We start from the raw sequence: 24,508 nt of genomic DNA on the forward strand, positions 1-24,508 counted from the left end.
CTCCAGGCTGGCAATGGAATGTCGGAATTGAGCCAGCCCTCAGTGGCAGTCTCGGTCATCCGGTTCCTGAGCCAGGCGGGTGCGCAGTATTCCAGGGCACTGGTGATGACAGCACAGCCAGCCTGGCTTATCGGCAGGACCTAGAAGGGCAGACCAGTCTTTGAGGGTAGGGTGTCATTCAACTCAGCTCCTGTTAACCCTGCTTGGAGTTCATGGGTAGGATGGTCCTAGCTGAACAAGCAGCGGGAAAGCTTGCAATTTCAAAGGCAAGCTATGCGTTTTTTGCTGGATAGATTCCAATAGTTACCCCGACGCATACTCTGGGGTCCCCAAGCCTTGGCTCTTGCCAACCTGCAGATTCTCTTAACACCTGGCTGATCTCAACAAATAAAAAATCCATGAAATCATAACATACTTAGTAATTAGGTTGCAATTGCTAGTCAGCACTTCTATATTCACTGCCCATACATGTAGCCAGCCAGCTCCCATGCTAAAAAATGACTAACTGGTCATTAGGTCACTGCCGACATAACATCCAGCACATGTGCAGCAATCTAATGACCTGTAAGCTGGCCAGTTTTAGTGCAGGAAGCCTGAGGGCTTTTTGGTAAATAAATATTAGGTCCACACCCCAATTGCTCTACAAGTGAATCCAAGATGAAGTAAAGGTACAATTGCATAGATTATGTATTTCATTTGGATATTGTGATCAGTTTTGTCCTTCCATCCTATTAACCTATATTAACAATATTAACCTTGAAGCAAATTCACCAGATCCAAAAGGATGATCTTATAGTGCAGGTTAAGATCAGAAAAGATTTCTTTCAATTGTGAGAATGTGGTGTTCCTATTTTCAAGATATTTTCACACAGGACTAACTATCTACACCTGACATTTAGCAATAATCATTAGCTTGAAAAAGCAGTCATCCATGGTCTCCTAATAATCCTCTTATTTATATACTGTTTGTTTCCAGATTCTTACACAAACACCTGCCCTGAGACACTTACCTACAGTTATGATATGAAAAGTTGTGGGCGCACCTGTCTTTCTCTGAGCGAGAAGGACCCTACATGCGGAATTAATCACGTGCCTGTGGATGGGTGTGGCTGCGCTGAGGGACTATACATGAACAAAAATGACAGATGCGTGTCTTCGCATGAGTGTCCATGTCGCTACCATGGCACCTACCTGAAACCCGGGGACAAAGTTCTACAAGAAAATATGAAATGGTAAGTTAATATAGCATACACTGAATCTGCACGGCAAATAATAAAGTATTTGTATGATTGACACCCTTTCTACTTATCTGTTTCAGTGAGTGTAAAAATGGGAAAATCCATTGCCCTTCTACGATGTCAATATTCAAGAGTAGATTCCGTAAGTGCTGAAAATTTAAGATATATTTATGTGTGAATATCTATTTATTTGATAATTTAAACATTTCTATCTAAATACATGAGCTGACTTTATAAGCATTCCATGTATTGCAGACTGCGTTCCACCAATGATCTATCGTGACTGTAATGCTGTACCAGATACAACAGGGATAGATTGTCCCAGGACCTGCGGAAACATTCAAAGGGATTGTGTAGGTATCCTTTATAACAAATAATTAAAAATGATTAGGTATAAAAATGGGCACGAGAGGTGATGGCTAACTACTTTCTGAGGTTGCTCTTCCCTTTCCAAAAACAAAGTAATCACTTTAATTGACTATTGCAGGTCTATGGAGTGTTTATTTTTTCTTAACTATCTCAAGTGTGACTTTCAAAGTGCTGTATTTCTACCCACGGGTGTTGCTATATTTAAAGCTAAACACAAAAGCACTTTGAGCCTCACATGTCCTAGGAGCATAATGGGAAGCGTAAACAGACAACAACAACATTACATTTGTATAGCGCCTTTCACGTCGGGAGAACGTCCCAAGGCACTGGACAGAGTACAGCATTTCAGACCCGAGCTGCGGTTAAGGGTGGGAGAAGGGAAGGGAGGGGAAGGGCACTCGCCGATGGCATGGTCGAAAAGGAGGGTCTTGAGGCGGGACTTGAAGGAGGCTAAGGAAGGAGCGAGACGAAGTGATCGGGGGATGGAATTCCAGAGGTTGGGGCAGAGTGGCTGAAGGCTCTCCCGCCAATGGTGGGGTGGGTGGGTCGGGGGACATAGAGCAGCCAGAGCCGACTGAGCGGAGGGAATAGGCGGGTTGGTAGGGGGTTAGGATGTTGCAGAGGTAGGGTGGGGCGAGGCCATGGAGGGCTTTGTAGCTGAGGACCAGGATCTTGAACTGGATCCTCTGAAGGATAGGGAGCCAATGTAGTCGGGCGAGAATGGGGGAGATGGGATCACGGAGTTTGGTGTGGGAGAGGTACGGGCTGCAGAGTTCTGGATCTGCAGCCTGTGGAGGGAGGAGTTGGGAAGGCCGACAAGCAGGGGGTTTGCATAGTCGAGCCTGGAGTTGAAGAAAGCATGAACAAGAGTTTCAGCGCCTGAGGGTTGAGGCAGTGGTGGAGTCGGGTGATGTTACGGAGGTGAGGGAAGACAGAGCGGGTCATGGCTTGAATGTGGGGGAGAAAAGACAGTTGAGGGTCGAACAAGACACCGAGGTTCCTGACTGACTGGTGAGTTGAAATGTGCAACCATGGAGGTTGATGCTGCCACAGCCTGAGGTGCGGAGGCGCTGGCGCGAGTCAATCAGGAGGGCCTCAGTCTTGTTCACATTCAACTGTAGAAAATTTGCCCTCATCCAGGACTTGATGTCCGACAGACAGTCTGTCAGGACAGCAGTGGGTCTGGAGTTGAGGGTAGGGGCAGACAGATAGTCTGTCAGGACAGCAGTAGGTCTGGAGTTGAGGGTGGGGGCAGAAAGATAGAGACAATACATTTACTCAATTCAGATCCAAATTCTAACCTGGTTGTTAAAACTAGTGCCTATAAGTCTGGTTCTGGACATGGTATAAACAACAAAATTGGGGATACTTCAGACAAAAGTGGCTACTCACTCAGGTTTCCCACTTAAAGATCAAATTCTATAGATTCGAATATATATATATCTACACACACACACAGAAAGAAAAAGCTATAGGATTTAAAAGAGATTTAAATAAAGAGTTAAAAGTGCATAATCTCAATCAAACTGTGTTTTTTTTTTCCTCTTCTGTTTAATTTACTAACTGACTTGTTTTTCCAACAGTATAATGAGGAATGCAGACCGGGCTGTATATGCCCCGACAATCTGTTCAAAAACGAAGCTGGCAAATGTGTCATTGAAGACGAGTGCTACTGTTCACATAACGGTACCTCTTATTCACCTGGATCCAGAATTAAGACTGATCGCAAAATTAGGTAACTTACCACCTACAATTCATCTAAACATTTAATATAATGTTTTCTAACAAACTGGAAATATCTACTTAAACTTTGTAGAAATATTATATTACAAAACCAGTTCCTGTGTTAATATCTAGTATTATTTTTAACCCATTACATCACATTTCATGTACAACACATGTTCTTGCTGCAGTAAAATCAAACTATGTGAGGGAATAAAACAATTTAAGATGATCTAAGGTTACAAATTCAACCTAGATTTACTGTACTAAACAGCATTTGAGAATGTGCAGATTTAGTAAATTGATAAATTCAGTTTTAACTTTAAACAAGCAGATTTTGACTTTTTCAATCCCATTTCTTCACCTCTTCTCTATTTGATTCTGAAACTGTAGCCTTTTGGAGCAGGACATTTAACATTTTCACAACCCTTTGTATGAACAAATGTTTTTGAATTCACTGTAAGCTGCTTAGTTGTGCTTAATTTTAAGATGCTATCTCCCCTGTTCTGGAATCTAGTTGGCTTCTGATATCACAACTGTTCATCATAGTTTGACATTTTTTGTGTATTACTTCAAACCTTTTATTTCTACACAGCACATGTCAGAAAGGCATTTGGGGGGACTCTATACCCATTCCCTTCATTGGAAAATGCACAGCATATGGAAATGGCCATTACATTACATTTGATGGTGTTCGTTATAATTTTGATGGGAATTGTGCATACGTCCTGGTGCAGGTAAGCTTTTATTTCCCATTTCCAAATTACCACCCCATCCCCAAGCTCCCTTTCCTTTCCAAGGTCTTGGAATGAGTCATTGCTTTCCAGCATCGCCTCTTCCTCTCCCGTCAATCGGGTTTCCGTGCCTCCCACAGCACAGAAACAGCTTTGGTCAAAGTGACAAATGACATTTTGTCCATCTGCGCCCAGGGCTCCCTCTGCCTTCTCATCTTCTTTGACCTCTCTGTTGCTTCAATACAGTTGACTACTCTATCCTCCTCCATCGCCTCTCCTCTCACCTCAACTTTCATGTCCCTGTCCTTGAGTGGCTTAGTTGCTACCTCTCACACTGTCTCCACTTCATCACTACAAACAGCTTCTCCTCTAGCCCCCGCCATCAAGGCCCTCCATGGCCTTGCCCCTCCCTACTTCTGCAACCTGCTGACCCCATGTTCACTCCTTCCGCTCAGCCTGCTCCGCATCCCCCGCCTGGCCCAATTCCCCCATCAGCAGCTGGGTCTTCAGCCTTTCTGCCCCCACTCTATGGAACTCCATCCCACATTCCCTTTGACTCGCTCCCTCCCTTGCTTCCTTCAAGGTGCATCTTGAAAATCCCAGGCATGAATCCATATCTCACTGTTCCAGAACACAGCGATGAAACACCAATTAACTGCTCCAATATGTCATTTCTAAATTAATTACATGTCAAAGTAATGACTTGATTCTCTACTCTGAATTTCCAGGATTATTGCGGAGACCAATCCAGCAACGGCACTTTCAGCGTTGTTATAGAAAACATTCCCTGTGGGACCACTAAAACAACATGCTATAAGTCAATCAAACTTTTCTTGAATGTAATGTATTAGTTTTCTACCTATTTATTTCAAATCTATTATACTGATGTTTAAATGTTATTTTGGAGCTAAAACCTAATTATTTCCTTTTTCAGAATTTTGAACTGGTTCTAGGTGAAGACAAACACAAAGCAATAAGTCCAAATGAAAATGAACCATTCCCTTTCATTGTCCGTACTCTTGGCCTTTTTGTGGTGGTAGAAGCTAACAACGGATTGACTTTAATATGGGACAAAAAGACTAGCATCTTTATCGAGCTGACATCTTCTTACAAGGTACAAGTAGAAAATAGCTGCAATCCAAATATCCATTTTCCTCAAACATTTATAAAGTATCAACACACAAATATCTGATCTTTTTAGAAAGGTACAATAGGGCTATTATACGCCATTCATTAGAAATACACAATAAATGATTTGCTAAAATTAAGAGACAATATATAATAGTTAACATTTATGATTTATTTGGAGACAATGGTTCATTGACGTTTTCCTTTTGAAACATCAGGGAGAAGTTTGCGGATTATGTGGTAATTTCGATGGAAACTCCAATGAATTCACAACAAGGGGCCGGTATACCGTTGCTGACGTTTATGAGTTTGCAAACAGCTGGAAAGTGTCCCCTTTGTGTCAAGATGCTATTCATGGCAAAGATCCTTGCATCGAACATCCAGTTCGAAATGTATGGGCAATTTCGATATGCCAGATCATTATGAGTGAAGTCTTTAAAACGTGTCACGAAAAGGTTTGTGCAACTCTTTTCTATTTTTTAAATGTGTTATCCCTATTATATTTAAAATTATACATGAAATTATTAAATGCAAGGATTATTATTATTAATTAATCATTTGTTTACAGGTTGATGCAACTCCATATTTTGATGCATGCGTTCATGATTCGTGTTCCTGTGACACTGGTGGAGACTGCATGTGTTTCTGTACTGCTGTAGCTGCCTACGCTTTTGCCTGCAAAGAAGCTGGTGCATGTATTGATTGGAGGACTCCTGATATCTGCCGTATGTATACTCATGTACAAAGTGTTAATGAAATTTGGGGAAAGCATGTTTTTTATCCTGTTTGATTTCAGCAAAGACTGATCGAAGGAAAGTTTCCCCTCAGCAGTAATAATTTTTCAGGATTAAACAAATTTAGTTTCAATGGCATAAAACTGCGGAGATTGCCATTAATTAACACTTAAGTTGTCAATTTCCTTCAAAAGAATTTGTGATGTGAGTAATGGAAAAGTTGTAATAGTACAAGCCATGTCTTCTGAAATTCATACTAAAGTATTATGTTGGGGGGAAGGAGCTTTATTAGTTCAAATCCACGATATATTTGACCTAATGAGAAAGGCTGATGCCGACATCAGGGTTCCTAAAATTACATTTCCCTACAACATGTCCCTCACTTTCAGAATCTTCACTACCTGAATAAAACATAAGATGTATGTATAATTCAAATGTTTTCATGAATGCCCTCCCAGTTCAATTTTTGATCAATATATTAGACAGTGAACACAAAAACTTTGATCTTATCAGATAGTTGAATTATTTTGACATTATGTGTATTGAATTCCCAAGTGCTGAATACCATCAACAACAACAACAAAATTATATTTGTATAGTGCCTTTCACGTTGGGAGGACGTCCCAATTCAGGAGTTGACCTGTATTACTGGGGTAAATGGTTGGTTTACGCCAACTCTGCTTGCCAGACGACAAGACTCTTCAAAAGCTCACTATCTGGAGCTCTGCAACTCATTGCTTTCCTGCACTAATCTCCGCAAGCCTATCAACTTCAAGGTCCACTTCCTCTTTGACCACGCCTTCAATCATCTTTCCCCCCACCACCACCTCCACTCTCCCAGGCCCCACTCCAAGTTCAGGTTCAAACCTTAAAATGTCCATGGTCTTGGGATTTCCTCCCAATGAGAATGGTACTATATGAATGTAAATGTGTATTGCATTATATTTTTGATAGAATAATAGACATAAACTAACATTGCATTCACCTCTCAATCAAGAGACCTGGGTTTGATTCCCGGCAGGGCAAAACGTTGAGCAAGTTTCCTTACTCCACACGCCTCTGTTTACCTAGCAGTAAGTAGGAACCTAGTTGTTAGTCAATTGATGGATCGCTTTTCCAGGGGTAATAATTCCTTCAAAAAAAATATTAATAAATTGATCACTTCAATCGACGACTGTTTATGGGACACTGCTGTGTGCAATTGACTGCTGTGTTTCGCCGACAAAAGATAATCAATTCACTTCATAGGATATTCTGTGAAGCGGTTTGAGACGCCTGGAAGACGTGGTAAATCACTATATCAAATGCAAGGATTATTATTGTGAGATTCCCACTAATCATTGTGCAATACACTAACTGACCACCAGGTGACAGTGTCAGTGCCTCACCCAAGGGCTCATGTACATTCACAATCTCAGCCTTACTTATGTTGAAGTCCTGGAGCTCAAACGGTAAAAAGTTTAGAAGTAAAACTGATTCTCATAGTAATAATAATTATAATCCTCACATTTGATATATTGCAGGTCGTAATTTGCATATAATAATAATAATCCTTGCATTTGATATAGCGCTTTTCACGTCGGGAGGACGTCCCAAAGCGCTTCACAGAACACACTGTAAAGTGAATTGACTGTATATCAGCATCTTAGCCCCGAGGCTCTGGAACTCTATCCCCCAGTGCCTTCGCCTTGCCTCCTCCCTCTCCTCCTTCAAGGCCGGTCTCAAAACCTTTCTCTTTGACCGAGTCTTCAGCTCCCCTCTCGACTCTCTTCCCCCCTTCTCGCTCCCTCCCTCCCCTCACCCTGACCATTTCCCCCCTCCTCGCTCCCTCCCTTCCCTCCCCTCACCCTGACCATTTCCCCCCAATGCTCGGGTCATGACCCAACTGTGCAGCGCCTTGGGACGTCCTCCTGACGTGAAAGGCGCTTTATAAATGGAATCTTGTTGTTGTTGTATTTGTGGGCGAACGCGGCAGCCAATTGCGCACACAATGTCCCACAAACAGTCATAGATTGAAAATGACCGATTTATTATTGTTTTTGGTTTTTGGAGGGATTATTATTAGGCTCTGTGTGGAGTAAGGAAACTTGCCCAAGGTTTCGCCCTCTGCCTGGAATTGAACTCAGGTCTCTCACTTGCAAAGCGAGTGCTCTAACCACTGTGCTACAGGAATACACGATATAGCAAAATCCTACAAATAGCCACAAATTGAATGAACAATTTTATCTGGGGCAGTGTTGCCCAGGAGAATAGAAGAAACTCCATTCTCTCTTTGAATAGCACTGTGGGATCTTTAACATCCATCTGTACAGACAGGATCTTAAAGTAACTGTGTATGTGGGAAACACGGCAATCAATGTCCCACAAACAACCGTAAAGTGAATAATCAATTTTATCTGGGGAATAGTTGGCCAGGACACCAGGAGAAACTCTGCAAAGTAATGTAACACTTTTATATCAACTTCAGAATAAGGCACTTCCTTTATTATGACATAACTAATAACTATCAAACCAGATTAAAAGCTGACAACTATCTCTAGGGACTACAATGTAAAGCCAATGTAAATCAGTCAACTGTATGAGCTCCAAGAAAAATGGCAGAGGGCACAACTTTGAAAATTGAATCAAGAATTCGGAGGGAGGGCGGGAGGGGGAGATGCTGCCACCTCGTGGCCATTAGTGCCTTACATCATGGCCGTATCCACCTGATATTAAATTGCATCGCAAATTGCGGAGATAAAATTAATCCACGCTTAATACATTGAACAACCCAAATGTTGCCTCCTTCAAGACTCATCTGAAGACCCTCTTCTTTGACCGTGTTTTCGATCTCCCCGCCCTCCACTCTCCCCAATCCCCAGCACAGGTCCGAATCTCTGCCTGTACAGCGCCCTGGGACATCTTCCCAATGTGAAAGGCGCTATACATATATAATTTTGCTGTTGTTGCTACCTCAACAGGAGAGACATCCAAAAAAATACCAGACAGAAACACTAAGGGATATAGACAAGACAGAGAGTATATGTTTCACAAGCCAAGCTGGGGAGATTTGTGAGTCCGGATGTGAAGAAGGATAAAGGAATGAATGAGTATCTCAGCAGCTTGAGGATGACGTAGTGGCAGGGAAGACTTGTTGCTACAATTTCTTCTGCTGAGACAAAAAGATGAAGGAAAGCCAAGCAAATGCAAGCCCAGATATAGGATATGAAGGATAATTGGAGGCAGAGCTGGATTAAGAATTCTTGGGGCCCTGGGCACCAAGAACATTCCGGACCCTATGCACGGTGCAGGGGGCCCTAGAGCCGGGGCGGTTGGGCCTCATGTTCGCTGTCAGTTTTCCGGATAAACGCCAGCTGCTCACCATGCATTCGGGATAGCCCAGCCTGCCTGGGCAAACCGCCACACCTGTTTGCCACCATCCCCTCCTAGGAATAGGGTCCTTTCACCCGTGCAGGACAGCATGGTAGCCTGTGTATGTTGTCGTACCATTGGGGCCTCATCACGCCCATGCCAAGAGCATGCCACAGCCTCTCAACCTGCGAATACGGGCACAGGGCACCCTGGAAAGGACTCATATTCAGCTGGCATAATTTTTAGGCAACTATCTTAGAAAGAAGTATGAAACACTGTGGTCCCGCCAGTCCAACTGAAGAATTCTCAGCTCATTAGCCCTAGACTTGTTGCTACAATTTCTTCTGCTAAGACAAGAATAAAAAAAAGGGATAAAGAAAATAGGGGGATAACAGGAACATAAAAATGACAATGAGGGAAAGATTTGCAAAGAAAACATCAAGCAAATTATTGAAATAACTGCTTAGTATTTAACACAGATTTCCTTTCCTTTTAGCCATGTTCTGTGAATACTACAACCCTTCCTTGGAAGTTTGTGATTGGCGCTATTACCCCTGTGGAGCCAATTTAAAAACCTGCCTGAACCCAGAGGGCCTCAATGTCACTCTTCAGCTAGAAGGTAATTTACATTTTTGCATTTTTGCATGACTTTCATTTTCCCCTTGGGGAGGAACGTGAGCAGGTTCTCCTTTGAGTTGAGCTGGCTCTAAGCTGAAATGCTTGGCCTCAGAATGCCAGAATTGGTCCAATCCTCTGTGGTAATCTGGCTCAGTTGGTAGCACTCTTGCCTCGTGGTCAGAAGATTGTGGGTTCAAGCCCCAAGTCAGGACTTAGAACTGATACAGACTGGGCTGACACTCCAATGCAGTACTGGGATTGTTCTGTATTGTTGGATGTGCCAGCCTTCGAATGAGATGTTAAACTGAAGTCGCTTTTGTGTCTATTGAGGTAGACATTAATAATCCCATGACACTATTCTAAAAGAGAGGTGGGCGGGGAGGGTTCTGATGTCGTAGCTACCAATCCCCAAAATAAAATTGGTCATTCACTCCATGTTTCGGACATTGTTGTGCACAAATTGTTTTTTCATCTACAAAATAGTCATACCATTTTACAGCATATCCTGTAAAGTGCTTTTAGACATCTTGACGACATAACAACAAATTGCATTTATATAACGGCTTTTCAATGGGTGGACATTCTAAGGTACTGGACAATGAAGGGTTTGCACCTGAACTGGAGGGTGGAGTCAAGAGGGAAGGAGGACAAAGAATGTTGAGGTGCAGCTAGAAGGTGCGGTCGAAGAGCAAAGTTTTGAGATGGGCCTTGAAGGAGACAATTGAAGCAAATATTTAATGGAAAGATACAAATTGCTTCAGGTGATCTAGGATTGTGCGACATTAGTTTCAGAACACATGATCCTGGATCCAATTTAAACAGATTCACACTCTGAGTGTGAATCAGTTTAGCTGTCTAAATTAACAATGCCAATTCAGTTTCTCCTCTAAAAGTTTACAATGTACATCTTGCTTTTGATTTATTTTCTCTTAGGCTGCTATCCTAAGTGTCCACCAGACAAGCCCATCTATGATGAAATTAAAAAAGAGTGTGTTGAGGACTGTCCCTGTTATGATGAAAATATGAACCGTTATGAATATAATGAGACTGTGCCGACCACCAATAACTGTGAAATATGGTATGTAGATTTTTTTGCAATGAATAGCAGACTCATTGTGAAATATTGTTGTGTCGATTCCTCAACAAACTCGTTATAGCGCTGGTTTGCTAAGAAAACAGAAGCAGTGTTGACCTGTGGCCAGCTTGCTGCACATGCATGTTGTGTCAATGTGCTATTTGCTGTACTAGATTTGGTGGCACATTGAGTCAGTGCACAAACTAACCTGTTTGTGGCAACAGGTTTGGTTATGTATTGTGAGGCTGGCGAGTCTGTATGCATGCACAGCACACAGAAGTGATGCTGATGTCCAAAAGTTGGCCACTTGTAGTGCAGAAACCAATTGATTTTCTGCACCCGCATAGAGCCTTCATATGGTCAATGGCGTCATGATGCGAAGGTCCCATGCCTTGTTATAGTATGCGTTGAGATTTTCTGGACTCCAACTACCGCATTATAACATGGATGCACTGTATCGTGTCAAACTCTGTAAAAACACGTATAATTGGAATGTTGTCTGCAGTCTAACAAATTGACAAATTATAACTTTCTTTTAGCTGGTGTACATCAAATGGCATCATATGTTGGAATGATAGCAGTGGTGAGTACAAACGGACTAAATTGTAAATTAAATGAAATCCTATTTCCAAATAGCCAATTTCAAACTTTATAAGTTTCCCATGTTTTTTCATTACAGCTTGTGTCTGTATATACAATGGCACAGTATACAGACCAGATGAAGTCATTTATAACATAACAGATGGTTTGGGAGATTGCATTATAGCAATTTGTGCTGCCAATGGAACAATTAACAGGACTATAGAGGACTGTACAACACCTACTCCAACCACAACTGCACTACCGATTACATCCACCTCTTCTATCATATCCTCAACAAGTAAGATGTTTATATTGACAGAGCTGTACAAAGATTTGGACATTTCAAAGTAGACCTTTCCTCAACTTGAAAATTTACCTCAGCATTGAGTATTTGCTTCTCACCAAAAGTGTAGACTTCCTGCTTCACATATCATATTCACAATTCTGACATGTAATTCATTGAAATTACTGTACAAGTTGTGGCTATTTTTTCTATGACCCCTCTGATGGTGCCAGATCAAACAATAGAGATAATATTCCTTACATTTCATATAGCTCCTATTACGTTGGGAGGATGTCTCAAATTGTTTCAAAGCTGACTCCCAATGACCTGCCCCTTCCCCAAGGAGTAATGTGCTGATTACATTCACTGTACGGAATATCAAGTTTCAGTTATTATGTTAAGTATTACAAATGTATGGCACCTATCTGAGAACAGTCTTAGTTGAATATTGTTCTCATCTGAGTTCCCATATATTCACTTTGCATATTTCAAGTTCTATGTTATTGTGTCATCACCTAAAAATTAGTTTCTTGAATTTTATCCCTATTTTTAAAATTGTCTGCTCTTGTTTGAGCACCAAGTTTGCACATGCCATTCCTCTTTCAAGCAGCCAGGCAGCAAGCATAAGCAATGAGAGCGGTCTTGCACCAACTATCATAAAAGGTGCGCAATAAAACCTGTTTTGTTCAGACATTCCGATACCCCTCATTTATCCTCAACAAACCACTCAAGATTTCACCACGTTTAGTTTGTCAAGATCAGTTTTAATGAAAATACTAACCAAATTATCAACATAATTTTCTCTTCAGTTACTGATCCTCATACTGTGAATTTCCAGACTTTTCTGTTTCAGTTTTAGTTTTGCAGGAATCACAGGTTTCCTTTCTTACGTTCACATATAACTACACTATAACACATTGGGATTTTGAAACTATTTTGACTCTGATAATGTTGAAAAAAGTGTTTTTTTTTGAGACATTTATTTTACTTTTTCAGCATTCATACCACCACCTTCAACGACCATGACAACGCCAAAAATAGCTACAAGTAAGCAAACTTAAATGTTACTCATTTCAAAAACTTATCTACAACAACATTTATATGTAGCCCCCTCACACAGGGTAGCGTCCCAGGGCATTTAATTTTCAGAGGTAGGAATATATAAAAGTTGTTTGGGCAAGATAATGCCAAGCAAAAGTCCTAGCTGGAAAAATTGTTTTTAATATCATTTAACTGTGCATTTGCATTAAAAAGTTTGTAAAAACTTGAAAAGAGAAAAGTGAAAATAAACTTGTTCATCAGTTATTAATTCCGTATGAATGTTGAATGGTAGCCACTTTCTAATCATTGACCAACATTATAAACAAAACAATATTTTCTTTCAATAAGAAAAAATTTTTTCCCCATTAATGGCTTCTCCTCCAGCCCCCACACCATCACATGTGGCATCCCTCAAGACTCTGTCCTTGGTCCTCTCCTTTTCACATCTGCATGTTACCCCTTGGTGACATCATCCATAGGCATGGAGTCAACTTCCACACCCAACTCTACCTCTTTGCCTCCACCCTCGATTCCAGGTCCACTGCTGTCCTCACAGACTGCCTGTCGGATATCAAATCCTGGATGAGAGCTAACTTTCTGCAGATGAATTTCAACAAGACCAAGGCCCTCCTGCTTGGCTCCCATCAGCGCCTCAATACCTCAGGCACTGTCAGCATCACCCTTCATAGATGCACTCTACACCTCACAGAGCCAATATAAGAACATAAGAAATAGGAGCAGGAGTAGACTATTCGGCCCCTCCATTTAATAAGATTATGACTGATCTAACCTAATTTCATTTACCCGCCCTTTCCCCATAGCTCTTAATCCCTTTAGTTTTTAAAAATCTATCAATCTCAATATGGAACCTCGGCATCCTGTTGACCATCAACAGTCTTGATCAACCCAATGAGGAAGGTGCTGGATCTTGTTCTGGGGAATAAAGTGGGGCAAGTGGACCAGATTTCAGTGGGAGAGCGATGGGATAACTGATCAAAACATCATTAGGTTTAGAGTACTTATGGAAAGGGACAAGGAACAATCAAAGGTGGAGATACTCAATTGAAAGAGGGCTAATTTCAGTGAATTGAAAAGGGATCTAGCCAAGGTGGACTGGAAAGAAAGATTGGTAGGCAAAACGGCTAATGAGCAACTGGAAACTTTCAAGTAGGAGATAGTTTGGGGACAGGACAAATACATTCCCACGAAGGAGAAAGGTAGGGCATCGAAAGCTCCCTGGATGATGAAGACCACTGGGATTAAAATAAAACAGAAAAAGGAGGCTTATAATAAATGTCCGGTCCAAAATACAGAAAGCAATCAAACAGACTATAGAAAGTACAAAGGAGAACTAAAAATGGAAAAAAGAGGGGCAAACAGATTGTATGAAAAAAGATTAGCGGGCAACATAAAGTATGTTATAAGCAGATAAAGAATTAAATTAGTTGAAGGTAGGGTGGGGCTGATTAGGGACCAAAGTGGAAATCTTCTTGTGGGGGCAGAGGGAATGGCTGACGTACTGAATGAGTACTTTGCAACTGTCTTCACAAAAGAGGATTGAAGCCAATACCACAGTATCGGAGAATAGGGTAGAGAAATTGGATGGGATAAAAATAAACAGAGAAGGGGTACTAAAAAGGTTGACGGTGCTCAAGGTAGATAAGTCACCCGGTCTGAACAGGATGCATCCTAAGTTACTGAGGGAAGTAAGGGTGGAAATAATGGAAGCTCTGGCCACAATCTTTCAATCCTCCTTGGATCCTGGAGTGGTGCCAGAGGACTGGGGCGATTGCAAATGTTACTCCACCATACAAATAGGGGGAGAAGAATAAACCTGGAAGCTACAGGCCAATCAACCTAACATAGGTAGTGGGGAAATTTCCAGAGATTATAATCCGGGACAAAATAAATTTTCACTCAAAAAAATATGGGTTACTAAAGGACAGCCAACACAGATTTGTTAAAGGCAAATCATAGCTAACAACCTGATAAGTTTTTTGATGAAGTAACGGAGAGGGTGGATGAAGGTAGTTCAGTTGATGTAGTTTATATGGATTTTCAAAAGGCTTTTGATAAAGTGCCACATAATAAACTTGTTAGAAAAATTGAAGCCCACAGTGTTAAAGGGACAGTGGCAGCATGGATAAAAAACTGGCTGGGGGACAGAAAGCAGAGTGTAGTGGTAAATGGTAGTTTCTCTGACTGGAGGGAAGTATCCAGCGTTGTCCCCCAGGGATCGGTATTACGACCAGTGTTCTTTTTAATCTGTATAAATGATCTGGACTTGGGTATAGGGAGCACAATTTCCAAGTTTGCAGATGATATAAAGCTACAAAAAGTCGTAAACAGTGAGCATAGTAGCAGACTTCAAGAGACAGACTGATATGACAGACACGATACAAATGTAATCTGTTGTTGTTTGTTATTTTTGCTTCACAGCGACCTGTGTGATAGTGCAGCAATGTAACTGGACAGACTGGATCAGTGTAAGTACTCCACAATTTGGGCCTGGAGAAGGTGATTTTGAAACTTACGATAAAATTAAGAAGGAAGGACAGGAAATATGTGACCCACCCAGTGAGATTAAGTGCAGATTAATTCAGGCTCCGGATGTCCCCTTGGAAAGCACAGGACAAACAGTTCATTGCAACATTTCTTTTGGACTCATATGCAAGAATGATGAACAACCAGACATGGAAATGTGTTATAATTATGAAATAAGCCTCTGCTGTCCATACTATATTTGTCAACCTGACACGACTACACCTGAAAATACAATATCAACAACAAGTCAGACATCAAGTACTGAAACAAGTACACCGGTCACAACAACCTCAACTTTGACAACACCAACCATATCTATCATAACAGAGACACCAAATCTGTCTTCAAGCTCATTGGGAACAACTGGCACACCCATAGTTACACCTTCAAAAACACCCACGACAACTAACACCACTGGCTCCCCACCAACTCCCAGCACTTCAACATCAGGCAGCACAGAGGAAACAACCACAATCTGCACATCCGAAGCCACAGAAACAACAGAAGGTCCTCCTCACACTCCAACAACCACCATCCTAACTACACCAACACACAGTACTCCAAGCACGCCAGGAGAAACAAGTAGCAAGAGCACCTTTTCGACATCAACATCCACAAGCGTTCCAACAACTGCAACAGAAGGAACAATTAGTACAACAACCATTCCTTCCACTTCGTCACCCATCACAACAACTGGAACTCCATCCACTCGACCAACAGAAGGAACAATTAGCAAGACCACAGTCACACCGTCCGAAACACCCACAACAACCAGCACCACTGGCCCACCACCAACTCCCAGCACTTCAACATCAGGTAGCACAGAGGAAACAACCACAATCTGTACATCCGAACCGACAGAAACAACAGAAGGTACCACCATCAGCTCGACCATCATACATTCGACATCAACATCCACAAGCGTTCCAACAACTGCAACAGAAGGAACAATTAGTACAACAACCATTCCTTCCACTTCATCACCCACCACAACAACTGGAACTCCATCCACTCCACCAACAGAAGGAACAAGTAAGAAGAGCACTGTTTCTCCATCTACACCATTCACCAGTGAAATATCAAAAACGACAACTCCTACAGGATCCACTCCAACTCCCACCATCCCAACTACTCCAAAACACACACCTCCAAGCACGACAGGAGAAACAATTAGCAAGAGCACCTTTTCAACATCTATACCATTCTCGACTGAAACATCCACCACGACAACATCAACTGGATCCCCATCTGTAACAACAGGGACATTGTTTCCGTCATCAACCTCACCCGGAACACCTGAGACACCCACAGTTACACCATCCAAAACACCCACAGTCACACCATCCAAAACACCCACAACAACCAGCACCACTGGCCCACCACCAACTCCCAGCACTTCAACATCAGGTAGCACAGAGGAAACAACCACAATCTGTACATCCGAACCCACAGAAACAACGGAAGGTACCACCATCAGCTCGACCATCATACATTCGACACCAACATCCACAAGCGTTCCAACAACTCCAACAGAAGGAACAATAAGCACAACGACCATTCCTTCTACTCAGTCACCCACCACAACAACAGGAACTCCATCCCATACACCAACAGAAGGAACAAGTAGCAAGAGCACTTTTTCTTCATCTACACCATTCACCACCCAAGCATCCAAAACGACAACTCCTGCCGGGTCCACAGTTACTCCTTCCTCTCCAACTCCCATCAACCCAACTACTCCAAAACACACACCTCCAAGCACGACAGGAGAAACAAGTAGCAAGAGCACCTTTTCGACGTCTACAAAATTCTCCACTGAAACATCCACCACGACAACATCAACTGGATCCCCATCTGTAACAACAGGGACCTTGATTCCATCATCAACCTCACCCGGAACACCTGAGACACCCACAGTTACTCCACCCAAAACACCCACAGTCACACCGTCCAAAACACCCACAACAACCAGCACCACTGGCCCACCACCAACTCCCAGCACTTCAACATCAGGTAGCACAGAGGAAACAACCACAATCTGTACATCCGAACCGACAGAAACAACAGAAGGTACCACCATCAGCTCGACCATCATACATTCGACATCAACATCCACAAGCGTTCCAACAACTGCAACAGAAGGAACAATTAGTACAACAACCATTCCTTCCACTTCATCACCCACCACAACAACTGGAACTCCATCCACTCCACCAACAGAAGGAACAAGTAGCAAGAGCACTGTTTCTCCATCTACACCATTCACCAGTGAAATATCAAAAACAACAACTCCTACAGGATCCACTCCAACTCCCACCATCCCAACTACTCCAAAACACACACCTCCAAGCACGACAGGAGAAACAAGTAGCAAGAGCACCTTTTCAACATCTACACCATTCTCGACTGAAACATCCACCACGACAACATCAACTGGATCCCCATCTGTAACAACAGGGACATTGTTTCCGTCATCAACCTCACCCGGAACACCTGAGACACCCACAGTCACACCATCCAAAACACCCACAGTCACACCATCCAAAACACCCACATCAACCAGCACCACTGGCCCACCACCAACTCCCAGCACTTCAACATCAGGTACCACAGAGGAAACAACCACAATCTGCACATCCGAACCCACAGAAACAACGGAAGGTACCACCATCAGCTCGACCATCATACATTCGACATCAACATCCACAAGCGTTCCAACAACTGCAACAGAAGGAACAATTAGTACAACAACCATTCCTTCCACTTCATCACCCACCACAACAACTGGAACTCCATCCACTCCACCAACAGAAGGAACAAGTAGCAAGAGCACTGTTTCTCCATCTACACCATTCACCAGTGAAATATCAAAAACGACAACTCCGACAGGATCCACTCCAACTCCCACCATCCCAACTACTCCAAAACACACACCTCCAAGCACGACAGGAGAAACAAGTAGCAAGAGCACCTTTTCAACATCTACACCATTCTCGACTGAAACATCCACCACGACAACATCAACTGGATCCCCATCTGTAACAACAGGGACATTGTTTCCGTCATCAACCTCACCCGGTACACCTGAGACACCCACAGTTACACCATCCAAAACACCCACAGTCACACCATCCAAAACACCCACAACAACCAGCACCACTGGCCCACCACCAACTCCCAGCACTTCAACATCAGGTACCACAGAGGAAACAACCACAATCTGCACATCCGAACCCACAGAAACAACGGAAGGTACCACCATCACCTCGACCATCATACATTCGACAACAACATCCACAAGCGTTCCAACAACTCCAACAGAAGGAACAATAAGCACAACGACCATTCCTTCTACTCCGTCACCCACCACAACAACAGGAACTCCATCCCATACACCAACAGAAGGAACAAGTAGCAAGAGCACTTTTTCTTCATCTACACCATTCACCACCCAAGTATCCAAAACGACAACTCCTGCCGGGTCCACAGTTACTCCTTCCTCTCCAACTCCCATCAACCCAACTACTCCAAAACACACACCTCCAAGCACGACAGGAGAAACAAGTAGCAAGAGCACCTTTTCGACGTCTACACCATTCTCGACTGAAACATCCACCACGACAACATCAACTGGATCCCCATCTGTAACAACAGGGACCTTGATTCCATCATCAACCTCACCCGGAACACCTGAGACACCCACAGTTACTCCACCCAAAACACCCACAGTCACACCGTCCAAAACACCCACAACAACCAGCAGCACTGGCCCACCACCAACTCCCAGCACTTCAACATCAGGTAGCACAGAGGAAACAACCACAATCTGTACATCCGAACCGACAGAAACAACAGAAGGTACAACCATCAGCTCGACCATCATACATTCGACATCGACATCCACAAGCGTTCCAACAACTGCAACAGAAGGAACAATTAGTACAACAACCATTCCTTCCACTTCATCACCCACCACAACAACTGGAACTCCATCCACTCCACCAACAGAAGGAACAAGTAGCAAGAGCACTGTTTCTCCATCTACACCATTCACCAGTGAAATATCAAAAACGACAACTCCTACAGGATCCACTCCAACTCCCACCATCCCAACTACTCCAAAACACACACCTCCAAGCACGACAGGAGAAACAAGTAGCAAGAGCACCTTTTCAACATCTACACCATTCTCGACTGAAACATCCACCACGACAACATCAACTGGATCCCCATCTGTAACAACAGGGACATTGTTTCCGTCATCAACCTCACCCGGAACACCTGAGACACCCACAGTTACACCATCCAAAACACCCACAGTCACACCATCCAAAACACCCACAACAACCAGCACCACTGGCCCACCACCAACTCCCAGCACTTCAACATCAGGGAGCACAGAGGAAACAACCACAATCTGTACATCCGAACCCACAGAAACAACAGAAGGTACCACCATCAGCTCGACCATCATACATTCGACACCAACATCCACAAGCGTTCCAACAACTCCAACAGAAGGAACAATAAGCACAACGACCATTCCTTCTACTCCGTCACCCACCACAACAACAGGAACTCCATCCCATACACCAACAGAAGGAACAAGTAGCAAGAGCACTTTTTCATCATCTGCACCATTCACCACCCAAGTATCCAAAACGACAACTCCTGCCGGGTCCACAGTTACTCCTTCCTCTCCAACTCCCATCAACCCAACTACTCCAAAACACACACCTCCAAACACGACAGGAGAAACAAGTAGCAAGAGCACCTTTTCGACGTCTACACCATTCTCGACTGAAACATCCACCACGACAACATCAACTGGATCCCCATCTGTAACAACAGGGACCTTGATTCCATCATCAACCTCACCCGGAACACCTGAGACACCCACAGTTACTCCACCCAAAACACCCACAGTCACACCGTCCAAAACACCCACAACAACCAGCACCACTGGCCCACCACCAACTCCCAGCACTTCAACATCAGGTAGCACAGAGGAAACAACCACAATCTGTACATCCGAACCGACAGAAACAACAGAAGGTACAACCATCAGCTCGACCATCATACATTCGACATCGACATCCACAAGCGTTCCAACAACTGCAACAGAAGGAACAATTAGTACAACAACCATTCCTTCCACTTCATCACCCACCACAACAACTGGAACTCCATCCACTCCACCAACAGAAGGAACAAGTAGCAAGAGCACTGTTTCTCCATCTACACCATTCACCAGTGAAATATCAAAAACGACAACTCCGACAGGATCCACTCCAACTCCCACCATCCCAACTACTCCAAAACACACACCTCCAAGCACGACAGGAGAAACAAGTAGCAAGAGCACCTTTTCAACATCTACACCATTCTCGACTGAAACATCCACCACGACAACATCAACTGGATCCCCATCTGTAACAACAGGGACATTGTTTCCGTCATCAACCTCACCCGGAACACCTGAGACACCCACAGTTACACCATCCAAAACACCCACAGTCACACCATCCAAAACACCCACAACAACCAGCACCACTGGCCCACCACCAACTCCCAGCACTTCAACATCAGGTACCACAGAGGAAACAACCACAATCTGTACATCCGAACCCACAGAAACAACGGAAGGTACCACCATCAGCTCGACCATCATACATTCGACACCAACATCCACAAGCGTTCCAACAACTCCAACAGAAGGAACAATAAGCACAACGACCATTCCTTCTACTCCGTCACCCACCACAACAACAGGAACTCCATCCCATACACCAACAGAAGGAACAAGTAAGAAGAGCACTGTTTCTCCATCTACACCATTCACCAGTGAAATATCAAAAACAACAACTCCTACAGGATCCACTCCAACTCCCACCATCCCAACTACTCCAAAACACACACCTCCAAGCACGACAGGAGAAACAAGTAGCAAGAGCACCTTTTCAACATCCACACCATTCTCGACTGAAACATCCACCACGACAACTTCAACTAGCTCATCGTTCACCACTGAAGTTTCTATAACGACAACTGAAGTAATAGAAACAACAACATCTACAGGCACAACATCTATCACAGAGACACCAATTCCATCATCAACCTCTCCCGAATCGAGTGAAACAAGTTCTGTCACTCCATCAAAATCATTCCCAACAATCAGTACTACTGGTTCCATAACAACACCACCTTTAGCGCCAATAATAACTGTCAGCACAACTGTGACAATCCCTATACCAACGAGCCCAGAGGAAACAAGTAGCAAGAGCACCTTTTCGACATCAACACCATTCACCAGTGAAATATCAAAAACGACAACTCCTACAGGATCCACTCCAACTCCCAACATCCCAACTACTCCAAAACACACACCTCCAAGCACGACAGGAGAAACAAGTAGCAAGAGCACCTTTTCAACATCTACACCATTCTCGACTGAAACATCCACCACGACAACATCAACTGGATCCCCATCTGTAACAACAGGGACATTGTTTCCGTCATCAACCTCACCCGGAACACCTGAGACACCCACAGTTACACCGTCCAAAACACCCACAACAACCAGCACCACTGGCCCACCACCAACTCCCAGCACTTCAACATCAGGTAGCACAGAGGAAACAACCACAATCTGTACATCTGAACCCACAGAAACAACAGAAGGTACAACTTCCACTCCAACAACCACCATCCCAACTACACCAACACACAGTACTCCAAGCACGGCAGGAGAAACAAGTAGCAAGAGCACCTTTTCGCCATCAACATCCACAAGCGTTCCAACAACTGCCACAGAAGGAACAATAAGCACAACGACCATTCCTTCTACTCCGTCACCCACCACAACAACCGGAACTCCATCCCATACACCCATAGAAGGAACAAGTAGCAAGAGCACTTTTTCTCCATCTACACCATTCACCACTCAAGTATCCAAAACGACAGCTCCTACCGGGTCCACAGTTACTCCTTCCTCTCCAACTCCCACCATCCCAACTACTCCAAAACACACACCTCCAAGCACGACAGGAGAAACAATTAGCAAGAGCACCTTTTCAACATCTACACCATTCTCGACTGAAACATCCACCACGACAACATCAACTGGATCCCCATCTGTGACAACAGGGACATTGTTTCCGTCATCAACCTCACCCGGAACACCTGAGACACCCACAGTTACACCATCCAAAACACCCACAGTCACACCATCCAAAACACCCACAACAACCAGCACCACTGGCCCACCACCAACTCCCAGCACTTCAACATCAGGTAGCACAGAGGAAACAACCACAATCTGTACATCTGAACCCACAGAAACAACAGAAGGTCCTACTTCCACTCCAACAACCACCATCCCAACTCCACCAACACACAGTACTCCAAGCACGGCAGGAGAAACAAGTAGCAAGAGCACCTTTTCGCCATCAACATCCACAAGCGTTCCAACAACTGCAACAGAAGGAACAATAAGCACAACGACCATTCCTTCTACTCCGTCACCCACCACAACAACCGGAACTCCATCCCATACACCAACAGAAGGAACAAGTAGCAAGAGCACTTTTTCTCCATCTACACCATTCACCACTCCAGTATCCAAAACGACAACTCCTACCGGGTCCACAGTTACTCCTTCCTCTCCAACTCCCACCATCCCAACTACTCCAAAACACACACCTCCAAGCACGACAGGAGAAACAAGTGGCAAGAGTACCTTTTCGACGTCTACACCATTCTCGACTGAAACATCCACCACGACAACATCAACTGGATCCCCATCTGTAACAACAGGGACATCGTTTCCATCATCAACCTCACCCGGAACACCTGAGACACCCACAGTTACACCATCCAAAACACCCACAGTCACACCATCCAAAACACCCACAACAACCAGCACCATTGGCCCACCACCAACTCCCAGCACTTCAACATCAGGTAGCACAGAGGAAACAACCACAATCTGTACATCTGAACCCACAGAAACAACAGAAGGTCCTACTCCCACTCCAACAACCACCATCCCAACTCCTCCAACACACAGTACTCCAAGCACGGCAGGAGAAACAAGTAGCAAGAGCACCTTTTCGCCATCAACATCCACAAGCGTTCCAACAACTGCAACAGAAGGAACAATTAGCACAACAACCATTCCTTCCACTTCATCACCCACCACAACAACTGGAACTCCATCCACTCCACCAACAGAAGGAACAAGTAAGAAGAGCACTTTTTCTCCATCTACACCATTCACCAGTGAAATATCAAAAACAACAACTCCTACAGGATCCACTCCAACTCCCACCATCCCAACTACTCCAAAACACACACCACCAAGCACGACAGGAGAAACAAGTAGCAAGAGCACCTTTTCAACATCTACACCATTCTCGACTGAAACATCCACCACGACAACATCAACTGGATCCCCATCTGTGACAACAGGGACATTGTTTCCGTCATCAACCTCACCCGGAACACCTGAGACACCCACAGTTACACCATCCAAAACACCCACAGTCACACCATCCAAAACACCCACAACAACCAGCACCACTGGCCCACCACCAACTCCCAGCACTTCAACATCAGGTAGCACAGAGGAAACAACCACAATCTGTACATCTGAACCCACAGAAACAACAGAAGGTCCTACTTCCACTCCAACAACCACCATCCCAACTCCACCAACACACAGTACTCCAAGCACGGCAGGAGAAACAAGTAGCAAGAGCACCTTTTCGCCATCAACATCCACAAGCGTTCCAACAACTGCAACAGAAGGAACAATAAGCACAACGACCATTCCTTCTACTCCGTCACCCACCACAACAACCGGAACTCCATCCCATACACCAACAGAAGGAACAAGTAGCAAGAGCACTTTTTCTCCATCTACACCATTCACCACTCCAGTATCCAAAACGACAACTCCTACCGGGTCCACAGTTACTCCTTCCTCTCCAACTCCCACCATCCCAACTACTCCAAAACACACACCTCCAAGCACGACAGGAGAAACAAGTAGCAAGAGCACCTTTTCGACGTCTACACCATTCTCGACT

General features: G+C 43.9%; 1 protein-coding gene across 6 annotated transcripts in view; it reads left to right on the plus strand.

Annotated features, from left to right (window-relative positions):
- Positions 1-24,508, plus strand: part of LOC103190816 (mucin-2-like) — a 68,512-nt gene that overhangs the window by 12,430 nt on the left and 31,574 nt on the right. For 5 of the 6 annotated variants that reach the window (XM_042341417.1, XM_042341420.1, XM_042341419.1 and 2 more), the window contains exons 16-32: positions 977-1,232; positions 1,319-1,380; positions 1,494-1,591; positions 3,191-3,342; positions 3,925-4,066; positions 4,792-4,902; positions 4,998-5,177; positions 5,410-5,646; positions 5,760-5,916; positions 9,773-9,895; positions 10,828-10,972; positions 11,509-11,552; positions 11,649-11,849; positions 12,831-12,881; positions 15,315-17,132; positions 17,724-18,920; positions 19,512-19,868. In XM_042341417.1, the coding sequence (XP_042197351.1) occupies positions 977-1,232; positions 1,319-1,380; positions 1,494-1,591; positions 3,191-3,342; positions 3,925-4,066; positions 4,792-4,902; positions 4,998-5,177; positions 5,410-5,646; positions 5,760-5,916; positions 9,773-9,895; positions 10,828-10,972; positions 11,509-11,552; positions 11,649-11,849; positions 12,831-12,881; positions 15,315-17,132; positions 17,724-18,920; positions 19,512-19,868 (5,331 nt within the window). The remainder of the gene's footprint in view (positions 1-976; positions 1,233-1,318; positions 1,381-1,493; positions 1,592-3,190; positions 3,343-3,924; positions 4,067-4,791; positions 4,903-4,997; positions 5,178-5,409; positions 5,647-5,759; positions 5,917-9,772; positions 9,896-10,827; positions 10,973-11,508; positions 11,553-11,648; positions 11,850-12,830; positions 12,882-15,314; positions 17,133-17,723; positions 18,921-19,511; positions 19,869-24,508) is intronic. The other variant, XM_042341418.1, reaches the window with a different exon arrangement.

Source organism: Callorhinchus milii, unplaced genomic scaffold, assembly GCF_018977255.1.
Source record: "Callorhinchus milii isolate IMCB2004 unplaced genomic scaffold, IMCB_Cmil_1.0 Scaffold17, whole genome shotgun sequence".
In the NCBI taxonomy this organism is placed as follows: Eukaryota; Metazoa; Chordata; class Chondrichthyes; order Chimaeriformes; family Callorhinchidae; genus Callorhinchus; species Callorhinchus milii.